The sequence below is a fragment of the Echeneis naucrates genome, chromosome 21 (assembly GCF_900963305.1).
Source record: "Echeneis naucrates chromosome 21, fEcheNa1.1, whole genome shotgun sequence".
NCBI lineage: Eukaryota > Metazoa > Chordata > Actinopteri > Carangiformes > Echeneidae > Echeneis > Echeneis naucrates.
The window spans coordinates 18,011,349-18,034,428 of record NC_042531.1 but is presented as its reverse complement, the minus strand read 5'-3'; the positions used below and the strand labels follow the sequence as shown (position 1 = coordinate 18,034,428).

The 23,080-nt window shown below is 40.3% G+C and overlaps 1 protein-coding gene across 2 annotated transcripts in view; it reads right to left on the bottom strand.

Moving 5' to 3' along the window:
• Positions 1–23,080, bottom strand: part of tmeff2a (transmembrane protein with EGF-like and two follistatin-like domains 2a) — a 108,935-nt gene that overhangs the window by 41,925 nt on the left and 43,930 nt on the right. For both annotated transcript variants that reach the window (XM_029530875.1, XM_029530876.1), the window contains exon 4: positions 9,780–9,806. In XM_029530875.1, coding sequence (XP_029386735.1) covers positions 9,780–9,806 — 27 coding nt within the window. The remainder of the gene's footprint in view (positions 1–9,779; positions 9,807–23,080) is intronic.

The following is a 23,080-nucleotide window of genomic DNA, read 5'->3' as shown; positions in this document are numbered from 1 at the left end:
GAAGCAAAAAGAAACTTGAAAGGAGCACGGACTGCAAATACGAACTGGTGTGGAAAAGGAAATGGCAGGTGGAGCATATCACTATGGTGACCAAAAAAAAAAAAAAATAAATAAATAAACTGTGATGCTGTTAATAAATTGTGCAAAACAGTGGCAAAAAGTGTTAGTAAGAGGAATTATTAATGCAGACAGAGAAACAGGGCGGACGAGCTTTGCTGTGCACAAGTATGTATTTTTTTTTTTTGCCAGACTTACATAAGAAAACATGACCCGAAATCCCCAGGGAAGGGCCAAAAGGCCGAGTGGATGTCTCCACTGCTGCTGCATGAAGGATTATGAGCCTTCATTTATCTGGGACATCCTATCTGTTTCCCTGAGTACACACTTTACGGCCGTGATAGTTACACTGTAAGAGTGTGTATGCAGCAGATGGTTATGGCACAATATAACTGAATATCACTGAGCTAGTGTGCTGTGTTTTCCGAGAATATGAAGATACAATCTGTCATTTGTTTTATTACCCTCTGTATGTTTTGACATCAAGAGGAACTGCTGCTCCACATGCACTTTAACAATATATTTTTCCCAAGTCAAATATGAAGGCTCACAACCGCTGACTAACAGCAGCTCACACTCACACACACACACACACACACACACACACACACACCACTCAAATTCTTTCCAATAGTGTGCACTTAATTCCCCTATTCCCTCCCTTAATCCCTGTCAAACCTTGCCATTAGAGAAAAAAAAAAGTTCAATGCTTTCCTCTTTCTAGCCCAATATCTGTCCATCCCTCCTTGTCTGTGAATTTCGATTTGGTGCAATTTTCCTTCCCCTCCCTCTCAGTCCAGTTCCATTATTTTCAGAACGACAAAGAAGAAGAAAAAAAAAAAAATAAAATAAGACAATAAAAGCCCTGAAGCCTGAGAGTGAGGGCTGGCCCAAAGGTGACCCTGGTGCTCTCATCAGCCACTGTCCCACTTTTCACCAGCCTCCACCCACAGCTCAGACATGCAGCGGCTGCAGCTTGCCGCTTACACTCCCTTCTCACACCAGATACTGTCTGAATGACGACGACACCACCCCAACTGATTTCATTCAGAGCCCCCGCTGTGCGTTCACACACTCTCACACACACACACACACACACACACACACACACACAATGGAATTTTTAATAATGATTTCAGAGTGGCATGATTGGATACATTCCCGTGGCGAGATGAAGGAAAAGCGAAAGCAGCAGAGGTGAGAAATGGAAAAGGTGAAGGGGAGGGGTGGGGGCTGAATGTGTGTGGATGAAGGGATCTAACGACTTTGCTTCTGTCTCATTTGCAGATGCTATCCCTCTTGGTCTAGATTACAACATTATCCCTGTGCCAAAATAAAGGCTTATCAACCGAGGCTTTCTCTTAGCGTAGGCTCTGAGAGACCACGGGATAGATCACAAATCTGCCCTAACTTTGCATTTGCTTTCATGTGCAATATATAAACCTCACATGCCTCTTTAATTCATGCTCTATACTCAGAGAAATAAGGCTGCTAGTGTATTCAACATGCTGTCCAAGACTCCATGACTTTCTTTCACCATCATCTATGTGTACATGAAAAAAAAAAAATAAATTCTGTCAAATGCAGTTGTGCTGTTTGGCAGATGTGTGTCCAAAGTGACACACATGAAAATGTTATTTTTAGCAGAGCTCATTGGGAACTCATGCTTTAACTTGTATCATCTCAAAAGCTGCAATGCTTTAAATATCACTGTTTCAAATTACATCTCTTAGCACAAGAAGTTTTTGCTACAGCACCCTCTTTGTTCCTAATACAGCAGCATTAGCCATTTGCAGGAATCATGATCACAGTAAATTATGGGTTATTATCCAGCAGATAGAGGTGTCTCTGAATCATCAATCACTACAGAAAACCTCCAGAAGTCCTTCATGTTCTGAGCTGCAAAAGCACCAGGGTCAGTTTAGTTCTAAACTAAGCAGTGTAATTTTCCAATATATATCATTTTGGCATTTTACCTCTTGGTATATTTGTAATTTATTTCAAGTTTTGTCCTGGAAAACCTTTCACAGGCTTCAAGTTGCTGCGACGGTACACCCACTGTATATGCACTCATTTCTGCAGTAATTGGAGTGATCACAATACTTCTTTCCTTTAATATGGAGGACATCTGTGCTGAACGCCAACTTCAGTAAGGTTCAGACTTTTCAACAAGACTGGACGCCTATCTGCCCTTCGGCTTTCACCTGCCTATTAGGGTGGAACATATTGGCTAGATAGGGTCTGTGTGTGTGTGTGCGCGAGAGAGAGAGAGAGACTAAGGCATGCAGCACAGAATGACCAAATAAGACACACACAGACCCACACATACGCAAACACAAAAACATGGGTGGGCTGGCAGTGGTGAGCCTTATCGTTATGCCACGAAGTGGGAAGACTGGATTACTCACTTGCCTAAATCCAGGCTTGGTTACCATAGCAATAGGAGTGTGACTGGGGTAGCTCGTCACTGTGGAGGCTACTAAAGCAAAAGTGGACGGATAGAACAATCACCAGGGGAACCACAGGTCTGACCAGAGCGCTATTTTGCTGTATTTCTATTTCTTTTATTTGTGATTAAAAAAAAAAAAAAAAATCTGACTAGATTTGGTATTTCTTGGTCACTGCTTCAACACCTACTTCCTGCTGGCGTAAGACTGATATCAGAGCAGTATCAGAATACTTTTCATTATTCTTAATGCTAGTCTATGTTAGACCTCATTCTTATAGTGATATTTACAACTATTGCGGGCGCTAGGATGATTTTTTTATATTATTAATATGTTGTACCATAATGTTCTAAAAGTCAATAAAACAATACAGTGTGAAGAGATAACTTATAATCATTTCCCTGCTTTGCTGCATACCGGCCAACAGAGATCAATTGAAATTGAATTTATAATTGCACCATAGTGGAGCCTCGCCCTTTATTCAAATTAATGAAGTGCTTGCAGATCCATAGTGTTGTGAGTCTGATCATTAGATTAATTACCCCAATCAGGCTATTGTATTTCAATTAAGCCGAGTGCAGTGTTTATCTTTTCATTAGTCAACATTCAGAAAAGTAATAAAGAGCACAGATAGTGTGTGGTGCCTGTGCACATGAATATACAAATACAAATGATGTCTTCTTATTGCGTATCATCAACAGTGACAGAATGGCAGGATGGCGACTTTCATACCTTTGATAGTCGTGAAGTGCTTTAAAAAAAAAAAAAAAAAAAAAAAAAAAAAGGCTTGGCGTATACAAGCTTTGGAAATAATGTGAGTCACACAAAAGAAATCAGGTAGTTGAAAAGACCAAGACACTGAGAAGAATGTCCCATAAATACTGATAATTAGACCGCAGACTGCCTCCATTCTCTCCTTCGCTCTCTTTTTTACCATTCAAACAGAAAAATGGCTCTGATAGGTTACAAGACACTCTTTTGACCTTGACAAAGGACTTAATTTAGATAAGACGTAGCCTTCGAAACCACAGCGTAAATTAGGTCTCTTCAATGACGGTAGCCCACAGAGCATGACCAAGTCCAAGTTGTTGACTTCAAGACTCGAGGCTTCTAATGTCCTGCTCCTTCCATCTGGGACTAATTCAGGCCTACAGGAGCGATTTTCAAAAAGTTGATATTTAATACTGGCTTGAGAAAAACCAAAGCGAAACCTACAGTACTGGTGAGAAAATCATGCTGTTATTGTTTAGTACTTTAAACCCGACAGTGAATAATTACAGTTACTGTTTGGAAAACTAACATTTTAACAAGCTTCTCAATATACAGATGAATTAGAGTGGTCAACATCTTATATTGTTTTGTGCTTGACATGCATTGTAGTGTCAGACAGAGCTACATCGATGAATGGCTTGCCATAAAGTTTTGCACTCGCGGTCCCCAGAGGATGAACCCTAATTGCTTTTCTGTTTGTCTAGAGAAATGTCAACATCTAAAATATGGGCTGACAAAATTCTTCAGATACTGACTCTTCCTGACCCTTATTTTGGTGATCCTTCTGACTTTCTTTTAGCACCACCATGTGGTTCACATTTGTGGCTCAGGATGAATGGACTCGATAGCCAGGCAACCTGGTGCAGATATTTCTGGTCTGAACTTGCAACAGCAATATCCCAATCCATAATCCACCTCCAGCCAGTGGAAGCGAGAGCGAAAACGTTCAGGCTCTCCCGTCCCAAAGGAGAGCTCACATTGACATCACCCATTGTTTTTTGAACTTTTTCCCACTTAACCAGTATGTGTAAGGCACAGCATGTAAATACATACAGTATATAAGTGCATGTTCACATTTTACAACAAAAGAATAAATCATTTTTCATTTTCTTTTAAATATAATACTCTGAAGTCTCACAAATTTTTCTGAGATATAAAATTTTCAATCTGTTACATTCTGGTTTGGGTGTTATAGCTTCACAGAGGCTAAATACTCACAGATGGAATTGTTGAAACCCAGCAAACACAAATTACAAAATTTAAGGCTCTAGTTCTTTCCTGTCCTCCCATGATCATGTGAGCGCAATTAAATTTCTCCATTATATAGCGGTGAAACTGAATCAGTCTGTCTGAGTCTGACTATGGGGGCCATGTGACCACAGTCCTGTCATAAGGGCATCTCCCTGCACAACTGACTTGTCACGTCAGTTGTGCAGTTACTTATCAGACAACAAAGCAGCACAAGAGAGAGCATGAATGCAGACACGCGCATGCATGTGCATCGCAGCAAGTCTGAAAAGGTGCACACATAGACCATCTCGCTAATAAAACCACAACTATCCGGCTGACCTGGCTTTTATGACTGTAGATTTATCATTGGCCATTAAAATACATTTGATTTTTACCAGGCTGGCTCTCCACTGCTGGTTTCCTCAACAGGAGTCCAACCCACCTTTTACAACCACTTTCCTTAACCTTCTCTCCTGCTCATAAAACACCAGCAGCTTTCTTCCTCCACCTCTGCTAGGCCCCCTCCTCCTCCCCCTCCTCCTCCTCTTCCGTCTCTTCTACTGTATCTCCCCATCTATTTTGACCTCTGCTATGATTCTATCTTTATAGGGTGTGTTTGTGTTTCCCCTCCTCCTGTCCTTGCCCTTTTCTGTCCCCTCTTGCTCCTATTCTGCACAAATATCCTCTCTGCCCCCGAGTTATTTTTCCTTAAGTGTCTCTTTTCTTTCTGAATGATCGATTTGTCAGATTTATCCGACATCTTGAGAATAAGGACGGTTATCAAGCCTCCACTTTGAATCACAGAGAGATATCATAATGTGAGCGTTCATATTTAGCTTTCAAAAGAAAACCTTTCCTACTGTTTTTAGGGGATGACTGCCTACTTTAATGTGCGTAATGAAACTACACTCTTCATCATTTTCACTGCCTGATGCTTACTATCCATTTCTGCTGCTCCTGCTGCACCACAAGCAATCTTTTATGGCACCTGTAGTAGTATGTGTTGTTACACTAGATTATCAGTAGATCATTATAAATCCCTGTATCCTGGATCAGTGTTTCTTAACAATGGCCACTAATCATTAAAATAAACTTTAACTGTGGTGAACTGGCATGTCAGGATGTCACCTTCCTTAATTATCATGTATAAACTGTTTTTCGTGGCTGAAATGATACCTGCCACTGTTGGATTTCAACAGTTACTTGCAACTGACAATTAACTGATATTAACGTCTTGAGAGCATTATAAAAATCTGTCTGCGGCTCTATTTAAATGATATTTTACAATCCAAACCCTGTGAGGCCATTCTAAAGTTGGTATCTTCAGAGGTTGATAAAACAAGCAAATATATATAACAGCTTTTATCCTAAAAACCCTGGGTGGGTTACTGTATGAAAAATAAAATAATGGTTTTAAAAAATAAATAATAGAATTTGAGAAATGGCACAATTCCAGGCAATGAAGCAGAAAAAGAAACACCAATCTCCAGAACTCTAGAGTTTTATGTCTAAATGGAAAAACCCCATCAATGAGTCACCAAACTTATGTTTCAAGAGTAAAATTACAAGAGAAAAGGGCTTTGAGATAACTGTGTGAAATTGATTCTTCTTAACCCAAATACTTCTGTTCTCGAGTCAACTGCCATTAAATTATCTAATCTCCGTAATTTGTAGTAAATCTGTATTTTAGATTTAACGGAACAAACTATTTCCTGTTGTGCCTGTCATAGTCAGACACAAGCGTCATGAACCATGAACCATTGACCCTGATGATGACTGACCCCACATGTGATCTGGACCGAAACTTTTTCAGTTCTCAGAGCAGTGGCGTCGCTGTGTGCGACGTGTATGGGAGGACCGTGAGACACTGACAACACCAAAAAAGAAAACCTTGTTAAGCATCTGACATGAAATCACAACAGTGATTATGATGAGGTGATGCTAGGGTGAGATGGACTTCATTCACCTGGCTCTTCGGCAGTGGTGTCTATTGTCTGGGTACAGTACAGAGAGAACATGAAGCCAGTGGTAACATTTATCTCTCAATGGTCGTGTAGTGAAGTGTCGTTTTGTGCGTTGAAACAACTGGAACTCTAAAAAAGCACTGAAACACATTTCATCCAAAGTGATAAGAAATATTCCAATGCTCATATTTATGACATTAATAAGTATGAAATAAATACATGACATGGTGAAGATCAGGGTTATAACTTTAGCATGGAGTGAAATTTATTTGCTTCAATAAAGTATTCTTCAACTGTACTATCTTTATCTTCGAAAATCCGTTTACAGCCACTTTTGATACAGCCAATTGATATCAGCTCGGAAGAGACATCATTTGCGTCCCTGCTATCTCAGGTTAGTCTAATTACATCTGATTACAGCTTATTTACAATAAAATTAAATGTAGCCTCATCAACTAAAGTAACAGGAACAGTTTCCTGTCAGTTGTAACACTGGGTTAGATTACAACTGAAGGACCCACGCTAGCTAGCTAATTATTTCACATTGTCACCATATTTTAATGCAGACAAGGTACACTCCAGTGATTCGAGAACTTTTAGGCCTGAATGGCAGCAAAATATAATTATTTTTTGATGGTTGTGATGACTCATTTCCAGTTGGAATTATACATTATTTCACTTGAAAGAGAAATGCATATAATTATATTTTTGTTGGGCCACTCATGAAACAAGTGCATTTGCTTACATCTGGATATGATTTATAGGCAGGGTGTCTGTAGCAGCGCTATTCCTCATTTATTGTTTGGCGTGTAATATTTTATAGTGGAAATTTGGATATTTTGATCATCAACCACAATGTGCCCTGTGATGGACTGGCGACCTGTCCGGGGTGTGCCCTGCCCTTGCCCAATGTGAGCTGCACCCCCCCCGTGACCCGGAAACGGATAAGCGGTAGAAAATGGATGAATGAATGAAAGTAGCAACAATGCAATTTCAACGATGTGTTGATTAAAAGTTCGGCCCAAAATGTTGTTCTCTGCCTTCCTGTTTTTCATCTGTTCTTGGCCCTGCAATGGCACAGAGTGTTGACACAAGAAAGACCTGGCGAATACTTTGTTTCTCAGGGAATTCATTCAGGGGCTTTGCAATAAACTGCTGAGACTCTGGGGAATGTGATCCTTGTCCACTACAGAGCCCAGCATTGGACATTGCGCAGTGTAATAAAAAAGAAAATGTCAGGTGTTTTCCTGTGACATGACGTGCAAGTTCAGGGTTTGCCTCTTTGCTCAGGGACAAAGACAGCACTCTCTGGATAATCAAGTTTAATGTAAAGCAGAGTAAATGTACTGAGTACTGCATTCAAAGGGCATACAAAATATATGTTTCATTTTCTTCCTGTTTGTTACTGCTGACTGCCATTGCCTTCCTTCTCTCCCTCCTTCCCTCCCTCCCTCCCTCCATCTCTGTATCATTTGCCATTTGCTGTTTTCTCAGTTCTCTTATCTATTTTGTGACTTTCCTCAGGCCATTTTTTTGTCCACTGTCTCCTTTTCCCCCCTCTCGCTCTCTCGCACTCACTCTGGTTGACATAGCACCAGTTTCATTTCCGCTCGTTCATCCATCTGTCTGCCACCTTTTTTTGGGAGAAGGGGGAGGGGTGGTAGTGGGGGACTAATCTCTTTTCCAATCTCTCCCTGATATATGCTGGCTGGAGCTTCGTGCGTGAGAGTTAATAAAGGAACTGCATGGGTAAACTCACAGGAGGGCAGATAGATGCGAGACGGATGAGATGCATGAGAGTAAATATATGCAAACAGCACAAACATGAACTGACAGACGCGCTCGACTACTGTCTGTGTACCGTCTGCGCTGACGTTCGAGGCAAGTCTTGTTAGTCAATTAGGCAACAAATTGGAGTCTTAGTTGAGTGACACATTATTAATCAGCTGTAGATTTTACACGATTAGTTACTCAGAACAGTTATTCATAAAAAGTCACTCATAGCCCTCAGCTCTTTCCCATCTTATTACAACAAACTCATTCATACTTATAACATCTAGTGTTTATTAATTGCGACATTGTCCACATGCTTGCCCAGATAGTACAACCCCTGTTACTCCCTGTGGCTGAACAGTGAGAGAGAGAGAGAGAGAAACTGCACCAGCTGAAGTTGACAAATGCAGTCTACACGTCTTTTCCAAACGAGCCCTGACAGTCTTTTTCGCTGGACAGCACACATGTGTTTGGTATGCGAATTTGTCTTTTTGGGGAATTAATTGGTTTTGGAGGAGGGATTAAGGGAAAAGCACAAACTACAAATAATTTAAACGTCTATACAAAACATCTATAATTCCACCAGCAGCATGATGACGATCTTGCAGAGACTTGATACCATTTATTGTATTATTCAGATTTTCTCTCAAAGTTTGCATGATCAGTCACTTCAGCCGCTGTGGGCGAGAAAAAAAGATTTTCATAACTCTCCTTTTATGATGCCATGAAGATTGTTCGACATCCCTCCCCCCATTTATTCGTAAACACAATCACCCTGCAAAGGTAGAGCTAACTTTGACAAAATTAATGAACACGCAAGGAAATGCACACTGACAGATTTTTTTACAAACCTAACTGAAATAAAGGAAAGGTTTTGCTGTTTCAAGTTTAATTCACTCAACTTCCATTTCAATATTTCTATATTTTTGTTTTAGAGCTGTTGTCGCGAGACAGACAAATTTTTCTGTTGCAGCTTGCTTGTGATGATAACATGTGGCATGTTCAAATTAAAAAGTTCATTGTAGCCAGTTTCTTGTGCATATATAAGTAAATTTAAACTGCGACTGGGACGAATTGCAAACACAGCAGCTGTCAGATTTTTGGCTAAACAAATGTAGACGCCATCCCACAGAAAGGTACATTGAACTGGATGATCATTTTGAAGGGAATGTAGTAAGACGTTCTGCTGAAATGTGAGAGCGGTTTCGAATATTGAGCAACAATGATATGAATGGAGTGGACAAATAATGGAAGCCACCATCAGCATGGGATGCCTTTCATTCTGATGTTCAACCTTAAGTTGATTTTAGAAGTTAAAGTACGTATAAGTTAAACCTGTTTGTTCAAAATTGCAGACTAGAAGATCTAATTGAGTTTCCTCTAATGTCTGTTTATTGCACAACTGCATGGTGAAAGAGCAAAACAGCTTCAGTGGATGACGACAATGAGCGCAGAGAAACCCATGAAAAAGCAGCATGTCTCCAATTGCAAGATAGGAAGAAGAGGAGGAGGAGGAGGAGGACGTGAGTAATCTTACCATCATCTCCTGATCCTGAGCCGGCATCTGCAGACAAGAACAAACACAGTTATTAACCAGAGGCTCACAGAGACAAAGCCACAGACATTAGCTGAATAAGCGTGTCTGCATAAGGAAATGCGTGTTTGGGTCTATTTAATCTGCGCAAGTGAGTATGTGTGTTCGTGTTTCAGATGCCCTAAAATAATGCAGCAAGTGATACTTAAAAGATTTATAAAAAACAGGGAGGGCGGCGATAGTGAGATGGAGGATGTCCTTGGGCTTTGAGCAATGAACATATTCCCCATTCTGCACCAGAACGTTGCTCACATACCCGACGACTGTGGACATTTCCACAGTGCGGCTGTGGGAAGGTTGTTTCCAGTTGTCAGTGCGTTCGTGTCTCACTGACTGCTTTTCCACAGCTTTCCTCCTCAATCTGCGCAAAGCTCCCTCAAAGACGGAGCTCACTGAATTGTTTGACATTACGGCTATGAAAGGGATACCAATGAGCAGCCGCCATGTAACTTGAGCCGCATCATGGAGCAATCCGCTAAAATGCACAGGCCCGGAACTCAAGCAAGGTCTCAGAAGACTTGGGTGGGTGGGGAGGAGGGATAATAGCTCAGCTCCATAGAAATACCCCAGTGAGGGGGTTTCATGAGAAGAGTTACAGTCTGTCTGGAGTATTGGGGCCTTCATAGCTCCAGAACAAATGGAGTCTGACCAGCCAGCTGTCCTGATACTGATGCTTTCATGACATAAGCTGTGGTTCAATAAAATACTTCTTCTGGGACAAAAACATGTCTGCAGAGTGATGGTTCTTTGAGGTCAGTCTGAGAAAGAGTCTGGATAAAGTAACCCTCTGACCAATCATTCAAAGCCTAAATATAATCAGTGAGGTCGTGAGGTGAAACTTAAACTTCAATTAGTGACATATTCAACATATTTTTTTTCCTTCTCTTTTGTTTGACTCAACAGCCAACGAATAATACAGTCCAATATTAATACATGCGTGGCTTAAGTACTAGTACTAATTAAGTAACAAACTCAAAAAAACTACTTTCCTTGCACTTTTTGCACTTTTTTTCTTACATTGTTACCTTTTTAAATTTAAATTTAAAATTTCTGTCTATTTTAATAGCCATGGTGTCAAAATAACGATATATCAAACATTTTTCATAAGGTTGCAACGATTAATTAAACCATCTTGATCACAATATCCAAATTGCTGATTGTCTTTTTGGACTAAAGCAAACAGTCACCGCATCATTGTACATTGTTACACCATAAGTGCTGTGATGCTACAGAGATGCCAGGCGTACATATCATACTTCCACCACGCCACTCCAGCATCACTGTCCTTTGTATTTGCAGCAGATGCGCTCTGTTACAAACAAGCAGTTTACAAAGAATCCAGGATACAAACAGCCATTCAGAACATAACTTGTTTATAAGTTGGGGAGTGGCTGTGCTTTGTGTGAGCCTTATTCCCTCATTGATCAACAATTATCTTTTCTTTGATCAGCGTCTGTGTTTTCATGCGTGTTTGTGTCCAGTAGTAAGCAGAGAACCCGCCTGGTCTACCGTCTGAATTACTTTATAATGATTAACCTCAGCCTGCTGATTTAGTGGAAGCCACTGTGTGGAGAAGAGGAGGGAGTAGACTTTGCCTCTGAAGCCACAGAGGGTCTGAAGATGCTCATAAAATGAACAACATGTAGACAGTACCGCCTTTCACCAGACACATTTTGCTACAAACACCATAATGATTCTTCACCTAATGGCTTAAAAATCAATCAGATCATTTATAATTTATGGACGTAAAGCACTGTCAATAAAATATACAGTAAATTTCTAAAGGCCAAAGTCATCATTACAACCCCCCTGACTGCCATTAGTCTGACTCTAGATGGAGGGATACAGATGGGGAAGTGTTAGCACAAGTAGCAGGTGCTGAAAGCACCATTACAATGCAGCTTACTGAGGGGGAAATGGATCCTGTGTGAACAGATGAAACTCATTGTTCTGAAAGATGAAGGTTGGCCACAGTCCTGTTACGCCGGATCCACTGGCCCTAAACTCTAACTAAAGCACTTTCGATAAATTCAGGGAAACAGGTTGAACGTTTTCCTGTATTAACCCAGACTAGGCACTTTCTTTAACCTCAGCACAAAGAGTTTTAACATGAATAAGTGGAATGATGCTGTAAATTTTCTAGCTGATGACAAATACAGTATCGTGTCTTGTTCCTGATGTCTCAACTCAATGTCTTATCCTATTCTGACCAAAGGCTTAAACTTTAATATGTATCATTGGTATAACTGTTACAAAACAACAGTTTTATTTGTATTCAAAGATAATTTTTTCTGGAAGTCCACTAATGATCAAAGAAGGCAGGCAAGGAGAGGTCTTACATAAACAGCTACGCATTATCTTGCCACCTCTCTGTCTGCTCCTCCTATTAAAAAATAATAAAGGTTTTGAGAGATATACTATAAAACATCAACATACACTAACAAAATGCAGTGTCCTGGGAGTATTGTTGCCAAGGCAAGTATAAGAGGCGTCCTAAAAAACAAGGCTCATCCTTGCTCCCTGAACAGGATGTTAACCTCGCACTTTCAGCTGTCAAAACAGGTCAGAGTTCTCTCACAGGTACATTTCAAGCTGACACAAACTGAATTCTGCATCAGATGAATATGATAACGATGATTTTCTGAGACGAAATTAAGGCACCCCATCATCCCATTTCTTTGTGAAATAAAGTGGAAGCTACTTCTCGTGTAGCTGCAGCATAATGAACTGAAGAGGAAGGAATTAAACCCCCACAGTAGAAGCAATATCTGCTTTTGCTCTGATGTCCAGCAGAGCCATTTGCCACTTCTGTATCCCCAAAGTCAAAATTATCGAAGAGACAAAGCCAGTGAAAAACAGCGGCGCATACTGAAAGAGGAAAAAAATGCCAAATATTTGCCAGACGTTGAGAATTCACACAATGCAACACAGTGGGTGACACTAACTGTAAAGAAAAGCAGCACAAAAACTGATGCTCTACTGTCTTTTCCTCCTGTTAAATCTACAGCGTTTCAGAGTGACCTTGGAACATGTGGGACATTGAATGTGCACTGTTTCATGAGAAGGCCTAGCTCGAAGGATCAGGATGAAGTCAGAAGGGGTTCATGGGAGATCAATAAAAACCTTTGGTATCTGTACAAGGCCAGGGGGTTGAGGAGAGTAGGACTGGCATTAGAAAATAGAACAAAAGAGCAAGGGAGATGGGCACAAGCTTTCTTTTAACCTGCTTTACCTACCACACAATTTTATTTCGTGTAAGGCAGTGAGGAGTGACTGAAGGGCCAAGGAGTTCTGCCCAAAGAGAAAAGAATTCCTCTGCGGACTGAACAAAGACGCTCTGATCCTGTCCTCTGATTGGCTCCTGAGCAATGTTGGGCAAGTCACTTTATCATGGAGACCAGGGGTTGCATCACTTAAATGAGTAATTGAATGTTGTATGTGTGGATACAAACAATACATTGAAATAATATGAACACATGTTAGTGGTAAAGTTTATTGAAGTTACAAACTTTGGGATGGTTGGGATGGTATGTGTAAAATGAAAACCCGAGTGTCAGTCAGTAGTTCACTGTGCAAGGGATGGTATTTTGTGTGTAATTAGTTTGCTTCATTTGTGCATAGCAATTTTAGTGAACAAGGTCAATACTCACCTCTTCCTGGTTGTCTCCTTGGCAGGGGGTGGAGGCAAAAGGGTGAGAACGCCCCAAGAAAGCTCCTTAAGAGCTCTTGGAGCAAACCATTACTCCTAGATGGGGGTGGGGGGGTACAAGCAAGTGCAATGTTCACGTAGAGGAGTAGGCATGTGAATGTATTATTGAGTTAGCATAGTAGTGTGTATTTATGTAAATATGTATTCATGGGATGGTATTGAGATGGTGTTGGTTTTATATAAGTATTTATGGAGGACTATGGTTGTGGTCTCACCTACACTCAGTGGGCTGGTTTAGGGTTAGTTCCTGCAGCCGGGAGGGTATAAAGGGCAGCCAGGGATTGTTGGTGCCTCATGTAGTGAACAGTAAATGGCACCTTGGTGTTTACATTTCATGCCTCTTTCTTAAAAACGTAAAGCCACCGCCGGCCAATCCGACACACTTATAAAAAGTAATTAGTTACTAGTTACTTGTAACTAAAATGCTCAAATGTGTCTGATGGAGCCACCTCCATCCCTCATTAATAGAACTTAAAATGCATGTGTATAATCAATTAGAACATGTTTGAGTAAGTTTAAATTGCTTGACACCGACGTGAAGAGGCGCTTTTGTCCAGGGCATAATGTCCATTTCACCATTCCGTTCGTTCCTTTCATTTCTTGGAGGGAAAAGTAAAGGCTATACTTCCATTTAGAGAAGGCTACCTTTGGATTATTTTGGGCTGACATTCCTGTTTCTCCTTGACCGACTCACTTGTGTCATTCATTGTGTGTCCGATGATTTGTGCTTTCAAATTTCTGTAGACAACACCCGCCCACCTCTACCTCTGATTGACTTACCATGAAATATTACTCTACCTCTGCCAATAATCAGCTTCAATTATAGTAACGCGCCAGATTTTTTGGCAGTAACACTAATGGCGCTATAAAGATGGAAAGAGTAATCAACTAGATTACAGATTAAAGTAACGCCATTATTCCCATCACTGCTCCTGAGAAAACTAATCAAAATAGAGCAGATTTCAGGCATTCACTCACAGAAATGTAATTCTCCAAGGTTGGATGGCCCTGCGACACAGAACAGGATAAGCGGTATGAGATGAACGAATGAATGAAGGTTGGATGGCGGGTAGGCAGGGCTGAGGGCAGGGACTGCTTTGCTGTGACCAGACGTCAGGAAAGTTGTTTTAAGGCTGACTTTCTCAATCTCTCTTTGTGAGCAAAGACTTTTGATACTGTCAATACAACACATTTTTAGCCTTCTGCTGTGAGGAGCAGGGGACGTGGCTGTTTGCATACACTGTGCATGCCAGCCAGTACTCTCGCTGAAAGTACTTGCGGGTCCTTATAAAAATGATGCTCACATTCTAAGGGGACACCTTTAATGCAAATGGATTTTTCTATCCGTGGTGCATCTGAGGTGGCAACTCTCTACTCTTTAGCCAGGAACTTCAGCTCCTCAAACGTGTAAATGCACATATGTGGGGTGCTACAAATAGACTGGCACAAACATGTAAACAAGTACATCTTGCAATATTTCCAACAGCACTGAGAGACAGACTGTGTTTATCTCCTTACAGTGTGCGAGCTGTGGCATCTTCAATTCAGATGTTCAATTCTGCATCTGATTTCCATTTTAAAAAAAAGTCTTTAATATCAGTTGCTTTCAAGACTTTGGGAGCTGTCTGGGCAATCCAGAGCAAATCTCTTTACACTTTTGAAATCAAGTTCCATCACAGCAACTTTGTGGGTCAATAAAATACATTTGATTTGATTCAAACCTTTACTATCTCTCTGACCAAATATCTTCCCGAATGGACCAGATGGCCCAGAAGTGTTGAAACTGCCGCCCATCATTATGGTATCTATGGTTTGCCAAAATTGCAGTGGTTATAATTCCTCCCTGACTACCATTAGAAATTGGTTTTCAGGTTCAAAGACAGCTCAAAATGGCCCAGTGTGCCTTTAAATTGCATCCATATTCGATGATTCTGCATGAGACAAATTATATCCAGCAGAAATGAGGGGAAAAGTGCAGCTTTTATGTAGCAAAGTGGAAAATGAGGGTGTGTAGTTTCAGGGGTAGATAGCATGTCAAAAATATCAAGCGGAAAGAGGAGGAAAAGACATAATAGCATGATGCTTGATGCCAAACTTGCAGCCATACCTTTAGAATGCTACGCAAACAGCTGTCGATGCTGACGCTGGCTATGTAGCAATTGCTGGTGTTTAATGTTTCAAAATGTAATCATAACCTAACCCTGAGTTAAACCTTCTAGTGATTTTGTTTCTAATCTTTTTCCTCTCTAACTTCAGTGACTCATGAACAGTACAGCCACTCTTACGTTAGGTGTTAAGGGCCGTCCACACCAACAACTATAAATATATAGTTCTAAAAATCGTTCTTAACTCAAGCGGATGGCAGCGTCCACACTACAACTATAACGATAGTGGTGAATGATATCATCCGACAGCCAATCAGCACCGCATGATGGTTTGTACAGTCTATGATTTTTGGTGTTGAGTAAAACTACATTTTAAGCTAATTGACGGCATTTAGGGAAACACTTTTTAGGCGGTCTAACGTAGCCGACTGGTCACATGGTCTGAATATTGTGATTTACAACATAAAACGCTCATGTTGGCTAAATTGATTGTACATTACGTGTAAAAACACAAAGCCTATTTTATACCTGAGACACACTGCCAAATGCTCTTTGGCGCTGATGGGGTCTCTGAAGTTGTTTTTTTCTTTGGTGATGTCGTCTCTGATGATGGCCAGTATTGCATTGAATTGCTGTTGATTCATCTGAAAGTAGGAGTAAAATTTGTCCTCAAAAGACTCCAGCTTTCTCAACAGAGTGCGAGATTCTCCAAATTGATCTCTTTTCTGAATTATTTCATGAACCCATGCCCTTCTGGTTTTCTTTTTTTTTTTTCTTGCAACATACAATAATCGCAGGTCATCAATTTCAATATTATTCTCCATCGCTCTCTGCTCCACTGCTGACCGTTGCGCCGATCACTCAATGTGCTTGGCGTAACCAAGCAACACAACAAAATCGTTCATTGGTGTGGATGCTGGCATTTTATCCTTATAGTTATAGTTATAGTCATAGTTCTTGGTGTGGATGGCCCTTTTTTTAGGAATAACTTAAAAAAAAAAAACTGCAGAGCTGCAGGGATGTGGTTAGACCAGACTGATTTACAGTTGCCCGTCAGCAAACAAACAACCACAAAACCCTGTTGTAAGGTTTTGACTCAGTTGTTGTCATATCCCAAGGAAGTGTGTGACCGTGGCATTGACCTCTTCCAATGGAGCTGAGAGGCGCTAAGAGTAAAACACAAACATGTACATATTTTATGTGGAAAGACTAAAGCTGTATAGTGTGAACTCTACACTCATGGTAACATCCTGATTGGGATTTTTTTTTTTTTTTTTTTTTTCAGCACATACAATTATTAATTATTTGTGACACTCGGATGTTATAGTGAATTTTGAAGTATTTGCTTCCATTACATGAGTTGGTAAAGTGTGAACCAAAATGCATGATTGTCATCCGGGATGGATTTCTGCATGGCACCCGCTCTGATAATGTACAGCTAATTGTCATTGAGCTCCTAGCCAACTGAAGACCCACATTGTGCTTGTTAAGTCATCAGCCAAACATATGGCTGCTATCATCTGTCAGTACTCAGGCACTGCATTCACACAAAACAGTGTTTAAACATGTCATCAACATTTTAACATTATGTCAATTACACCCTCTGCCACCTTCCCATTTAACGACTTCCTGGAAGTTTATTGTTCACTTTGTGAACTGAGTTGGAAAATGCTATGCGAGCACTTGCTTGAGTTTAACTCTCTCCTTTGGGGGAAATAGGCTGCTTGGTTTGTTTCGCTTTGCTAAGCTGATGCTTAACTGCTCCTCACTGCGCTGGGCTTGCATTTGATGGGATAGAAATGTGGTACCATCTTGTGCTAATCAACTTTCACTGGCTTTGTACCACTGATAGCTCTTCCACTTATCAACCTCAAAATCTGAACTTCCTTATCTGTAAGAAGCACGAAGGTAATAAGGACTGAAATGGATGAGAATGAAAGAAGTGTAAATTTGCATTGTCGTTTGAAAGAAGCTGCACTGAAAAAAATCACTAATCAGCTAATAAATAGCACTTCATGTCAAAAACCTAAACCTCTGTGATAATATGCGCATGATATGAGAACTTTTCCACAGCAGCCATTTTAAGTTGCCTTTCCTGGATGGCACGGGTATCCAATCCTGTTTGTTCATGCCTCAGTGCTGTCACTTAGCATGAACTGGCAACTGAGCAGGCCTCCTCATCTTTGCGTGCAATGTGAGCAGACTAATGTCTGGCCGCTTGGCCTCACGAGCCAAGAGGGTTAATGAGACCACATGATCCTGCAGGTCTGCCAACCACTGTAAACAAAAAAAAAAAAAAAAAAATTGCGACATGCTAATGTAACATGACAGGTCACGTCTAAGCAAAAATGTAAAAAATTAGAAATATGATCAGTCTTCGCTATGAATGAATGCTGAGGGAATGAGGTTTCATGCATCTATTTTAATTCCAGTTCAACAGATGAATGTAGTGGTTATAATTTGTGGACACAACTACCTGCTGACGTACAGGTCTGAAAATCAAACATGCCATTTTCTAATTTTAGATCTATGGAAAATGTGTTGCTTGCTCTCTGAAAACAGACATTCGTTAATTTCAGAATGAACTTATGTTTTAACTCTTGACCTTGACAGTAGTTGAGAAAACAATATGGCCTGCCTGCTGCTCTTTAGCACTATTGGCTACATCACAAGAGCTTCAGCAGCAGATGGGGTGTGACCCAATGTTATATTGTTTTTCTATTGACAAAAAGGAATATTAAGCAGAAATTGTCCAGAAACACAACAGAAATGTTCAGCTTGAAGAGGTAAAAGCACATCATTGTTGTATTTCAGATCTGTATCAGGTAGAGTTCAACACACTAAAAAGACAAAACAGAAAACATCCTCAATATGACAACCCAGTAAATATTTCTCTGCCCAACCAAATAGTTTAGCTACAGTGCAGGCCAAAGGTTTGGACACACTTTCCTGTTCATTTGAATGAGAAGGTGTGTCCGAACTTTTGGCCTGTACTGTACATTACAAATACAACACAACACAGTGGAAATATTCCAGGGGACATAAAACAGTGATAGACCCAGCTTTGATTCAGTGGTTTGTGACTTTGGCAGTTAAAATGCCAATGGATGTATCCAGGACCAACCCCAAGCTCTGAAATTGATGCAGAGGTGAAATATATATATTTTTAATAAAAACCCATGGCTTGCTGTTTTTTTTTTTTTTTTACATTGCTGCACTAATATGAAGCTCGGAGAGTTAGAGTTACATTATGAACACTGCATCTAGATTTTCTTTCACCACGTTTTCCCCCTGGAGATGTCTGTTTCATGATATCTCTCATCCCAGCAGGGAAAACAAGTGCTGGCACTGGCGAACTGACATATATCTATTACACTGTGTACTGTTGCTGCTAATGGGATTTTGAAAGATGGAAATAGAAAGAGAGGGAGAGAGAACAATGCAGATAAAGAGAAAGTGCTTTGTTGCTGCAAATGCACAAATTGTGTAAAATAGTTTTCACTCTTACTAGTATTTGCTCCTCTTTATAATATATTAACATATTCCATTGCTGCACTCAGTTTAAGGAAGAATTGCTTTGAGTATCAGCTAAATGGCAAGCGAGTGGTGAAGCAAGAGAACAAAGAAGAAACACTTTAGAAGTCGCTGCCTGCCACACATTCCCACATGCACGGTTTGGGTGTAACACCCAGTTATATAAGAACAGCTCCCACACACAGAGCTCACAGTTTACCTTTTAAACAAACAAACCACAACCACATCAGCTTTAGGAAGGCTACATTTGTGACAGATATCATTCCAGCACTTAAGTTTGGTTGTAATTTTGTCATTTCGTCATGTTGTATGCACATACTGATGTTGTTTTTCCCCTGGTTATTCCATTAAGACAATCATTTCAGACCAAGATATGAACTTGGCTTCTTCGTGAGTAATTAGTAATTTTTTATTTATTTTTTTTTTCATTTTGTTTATTTCACACAGAGCATATCACTGATTTAATTAGAGAGAAATGAACACTTATTTAAAAAAGAGAAGGAGTTGTTTACAGATTTGTTCTGAATCAATTCTTGTATAAAATGTACATCTGAGCGTAACAAAAAAGCCTTAAGAACCACAGACACAGTGTGTTTGTCAGGACCTCACAGCACAGCATGTCCTTGTCTGAATCCCTCATTAAGTTCTCAAAAGTCCTTCTTGTTAGGCAGAAGAAAGGGTTCATTATCTCTTCCTATTTCAATAGATACACAAATCCATATCCCACACACTGGTTTATACTATCACATGTATTGAAGAGGCGCACCGAAAGACGCACACACACCCGAAAACATCCAATATAGAGATGCTGGGCATTTCATGTGACTGTTCACGGCCCCGCCGACTTGCACAGACACCACTACGGTTACTGCAGTAACATTTCCACCTCAATCTCCACACGTTCCCTCTACTGAGTTGAACTCATTCAAGCCCTTTAATGGACTTCTGCCGACTGCCTGTCAGTGGGGGTTTGGGGGGTGGGGAGACTGAGTCAGCACCTGCTCGAGTTGAGCCAGCAGTGCTATCTTGGCTTAAGCAGTGATTCACATATGGCAGGAACAGCCATCGCTGTGCCTCTGGATCCACTCATTCACAACGAGGCACTTTATTCCCAACATGACTCAGTAATGGGTAGATTCTTTGGTCAATGCTATCATTTTTTTTTTTTTTTTTTTTTTAGCATTTAACACATTATGCTGTCCAAGTCTAATTACATGTTGTGATAAATAAAAATCCACAGTCTTCGTTAATATGCATGTGGAAGGCTCCACAGACTGGTGTGAAATAAACATGCTACAGTTAATCTATCATCAAAGCAGACTGAGTGTATATTAAATGCTGTGCACTAGTCTCAATTAAAGCAGGATACTATGCAGTAGATATTGAACTATAGAGATTGTATGCAGATCTTCTTTCTTCAATTACCTACAGAACAGGTTAATAAAACCTATTCGCTTTACTGCACACTGCCAGTAGCACTACTGGTCTCCACAACGTGCCTAATGAAGTGCCTGACCTTTTCCGAGCAAAGACACCCACACAGCATCTTAAACACTAAACTATATAAGAAAACAGCAATCCCAATGTATGCTAGGCAATTACAGAGAGTTCTGTATTTTCCTTACAGCCAATGAAAACAAGAAAACAACAGACAATGTCATCAAGGGAGAGGGAGCGTAAAATAAAAAACCCCCCAAAAAAAAGGAAAAAGATAGAAAGAAATACTGTTTAAAAGAAAAGAGCAATCCCTGTATATAAGGGATCATCTACAACAAGTCATGCCTGTTATTAAAAAATACAGTAAGATAAAAAAAAAAAAAAAAAAGGCTAATCACTTCTCAACAGGGAACAAAGAGGGGGGTTTCCTCCGTTTCCTATTAAAACAAAATTATTATCTTGCTTGTCCCATGACCACTGCCATAAAAAAATGATTTAATTCAATGCTGAAGCTATGCACATGAACCAATGCTGAAAGATTATACCAAATTGAATTGAAACTACAATCAGCCGAGTCAATATCTACTTCTACTTGAACCATACCAAAGCAGGATTTTTGCCTTGCACTCACCAAGCTGTGGTGCCTCTTTGCCCCTGGTGTCATAGTTCACTATAGTGCTTGACTTATTGATTGTGCAGTACATCCTTGGGGCCATGGGACACATTCACATATCCTGTTTACTTTCTCAGGGATGTACAGCAACCAACTGAAAGATTTCATGGGTAAAGACAACACAAATATGTGAAAATAGTCTATCGATGCAAGCTCGAGAAGACACACAATGCAGTTGTCATATAGACGAGCTGCCTTTGTTGATATTCCTCTGGTTGGAAAAAAGTTTGGCCCGGAAATGGCTTTGGAATTTTCCTAGTTACGTTGCTGTTTGTTCCATTAGCTGTTAGCATCAAAGGAGAAGGAAACACAAGTAACCAAGCTGAGCAGTTTCTAGACGCCCAATAACCATTCAAATGCAGATAACGTCTACCTATTTTTGCTTGATTTGGTGTATTAGCATTACTAACGGAAAACAGTTCAGTTTGAGTTTGAGTTCAGTATCATTTTGGTGGCTTTTAAACAAAACATGGTATTATCTGCTGGCTGAGGACTCACACACCCATCAATGGAGAATGGCGGGCTAAATTAAAAACAACTAGGCACAAACAAACAAACGAAACCAATATGGCAGCTACTCACAAATCAGAGTGTCAAGTGGAAATCATTTGACACTTTCCTACCATCAGAGAAAGCTGGGTTTAATCTCAAAACCACCGAGTTCTGACTTTAGGACTTTATCAGCCTGCGCCGTTATTTCTAGCAATTTCGTCTTAATAGGATCAACGCCAGATCTTAAATGACTGATGCACTGGCTCTTGGATTGGAACGGTTTGTTCTGTCTGACAGAATTTAGCAAGGTCTCTGTGTGCTGTTGATTCATTTATATTTTTGGTTTATTGGGGAATGTTGCGGGATTCATTTTTGGGTCAGTTCCTGTACAGACCGACGTGGCCTGCAGATATTTTATTATTTGTTAGACTGTGACCTTGGCACTTAGTGATGTGGGAATCCTGTACGAATCGTTCTAAACTGGAAATCTCACTGACTCGTGAGTCAAGAGTCATCATCTCTGTTAACTCGTTCACTGACTCACCCCTGCCACCATAAGCTAACTGCAAAGAATGGACCATAAAACGCGTCACTATTGTGCGACTGTGACTGCAGGGACTGAAGTTAATCACTAAATCTTCCCTGCGGGGAAAATTGCAACACTGATTTGTTGTTTCACTCCCATTCCCTCGCCGCTATGAGCTGTCACTCACCCGCCCACAGAAGCCCACAAACAGTAAATACTGTGACTTGCGGTAACCTGCTTCTTGCTCTTCTTCGTCTTGTTTTATGACGGTTGGAAAACAACGTTATCGTGCATTACCGCCACCGACTGGTATGGAGTGAGGATTGGGACTCTAACTTAATTGCAATAACTGAAATTGTTAAAAAAAAAAGGGGAAAAATTCCACAAATAAATAAAACTGAGTTATATTCTCTTTATCAAATTTGTTCTCCTAAGATAGTATAACAGTGCGTCATAACATTTATCACATGAACTTAACTTGTAACTCAACTTCATTTCTGTGAGTTTCAAAATTAGTTCCCATCTCTCACCATCATACTTTGGACAATAAAGTGCAAAATGTTCTATGGTTTTCCTGTTGGTCACAAGAGTCACGGTTTCCTGAAATACGGTATGTTTCTTTGTTTTAAAGAGTGTGCTGTTGAGTCCTGAGTGACCAAATCGTAATCTTGATATCCTCTCTGCGGGATCTTGCTGTCTTCCTCGTTACTCACAATTCTCTTTGAATTCTAGAACCAGAACCTTCTTGTGGTAACCTGTTCAGATTCA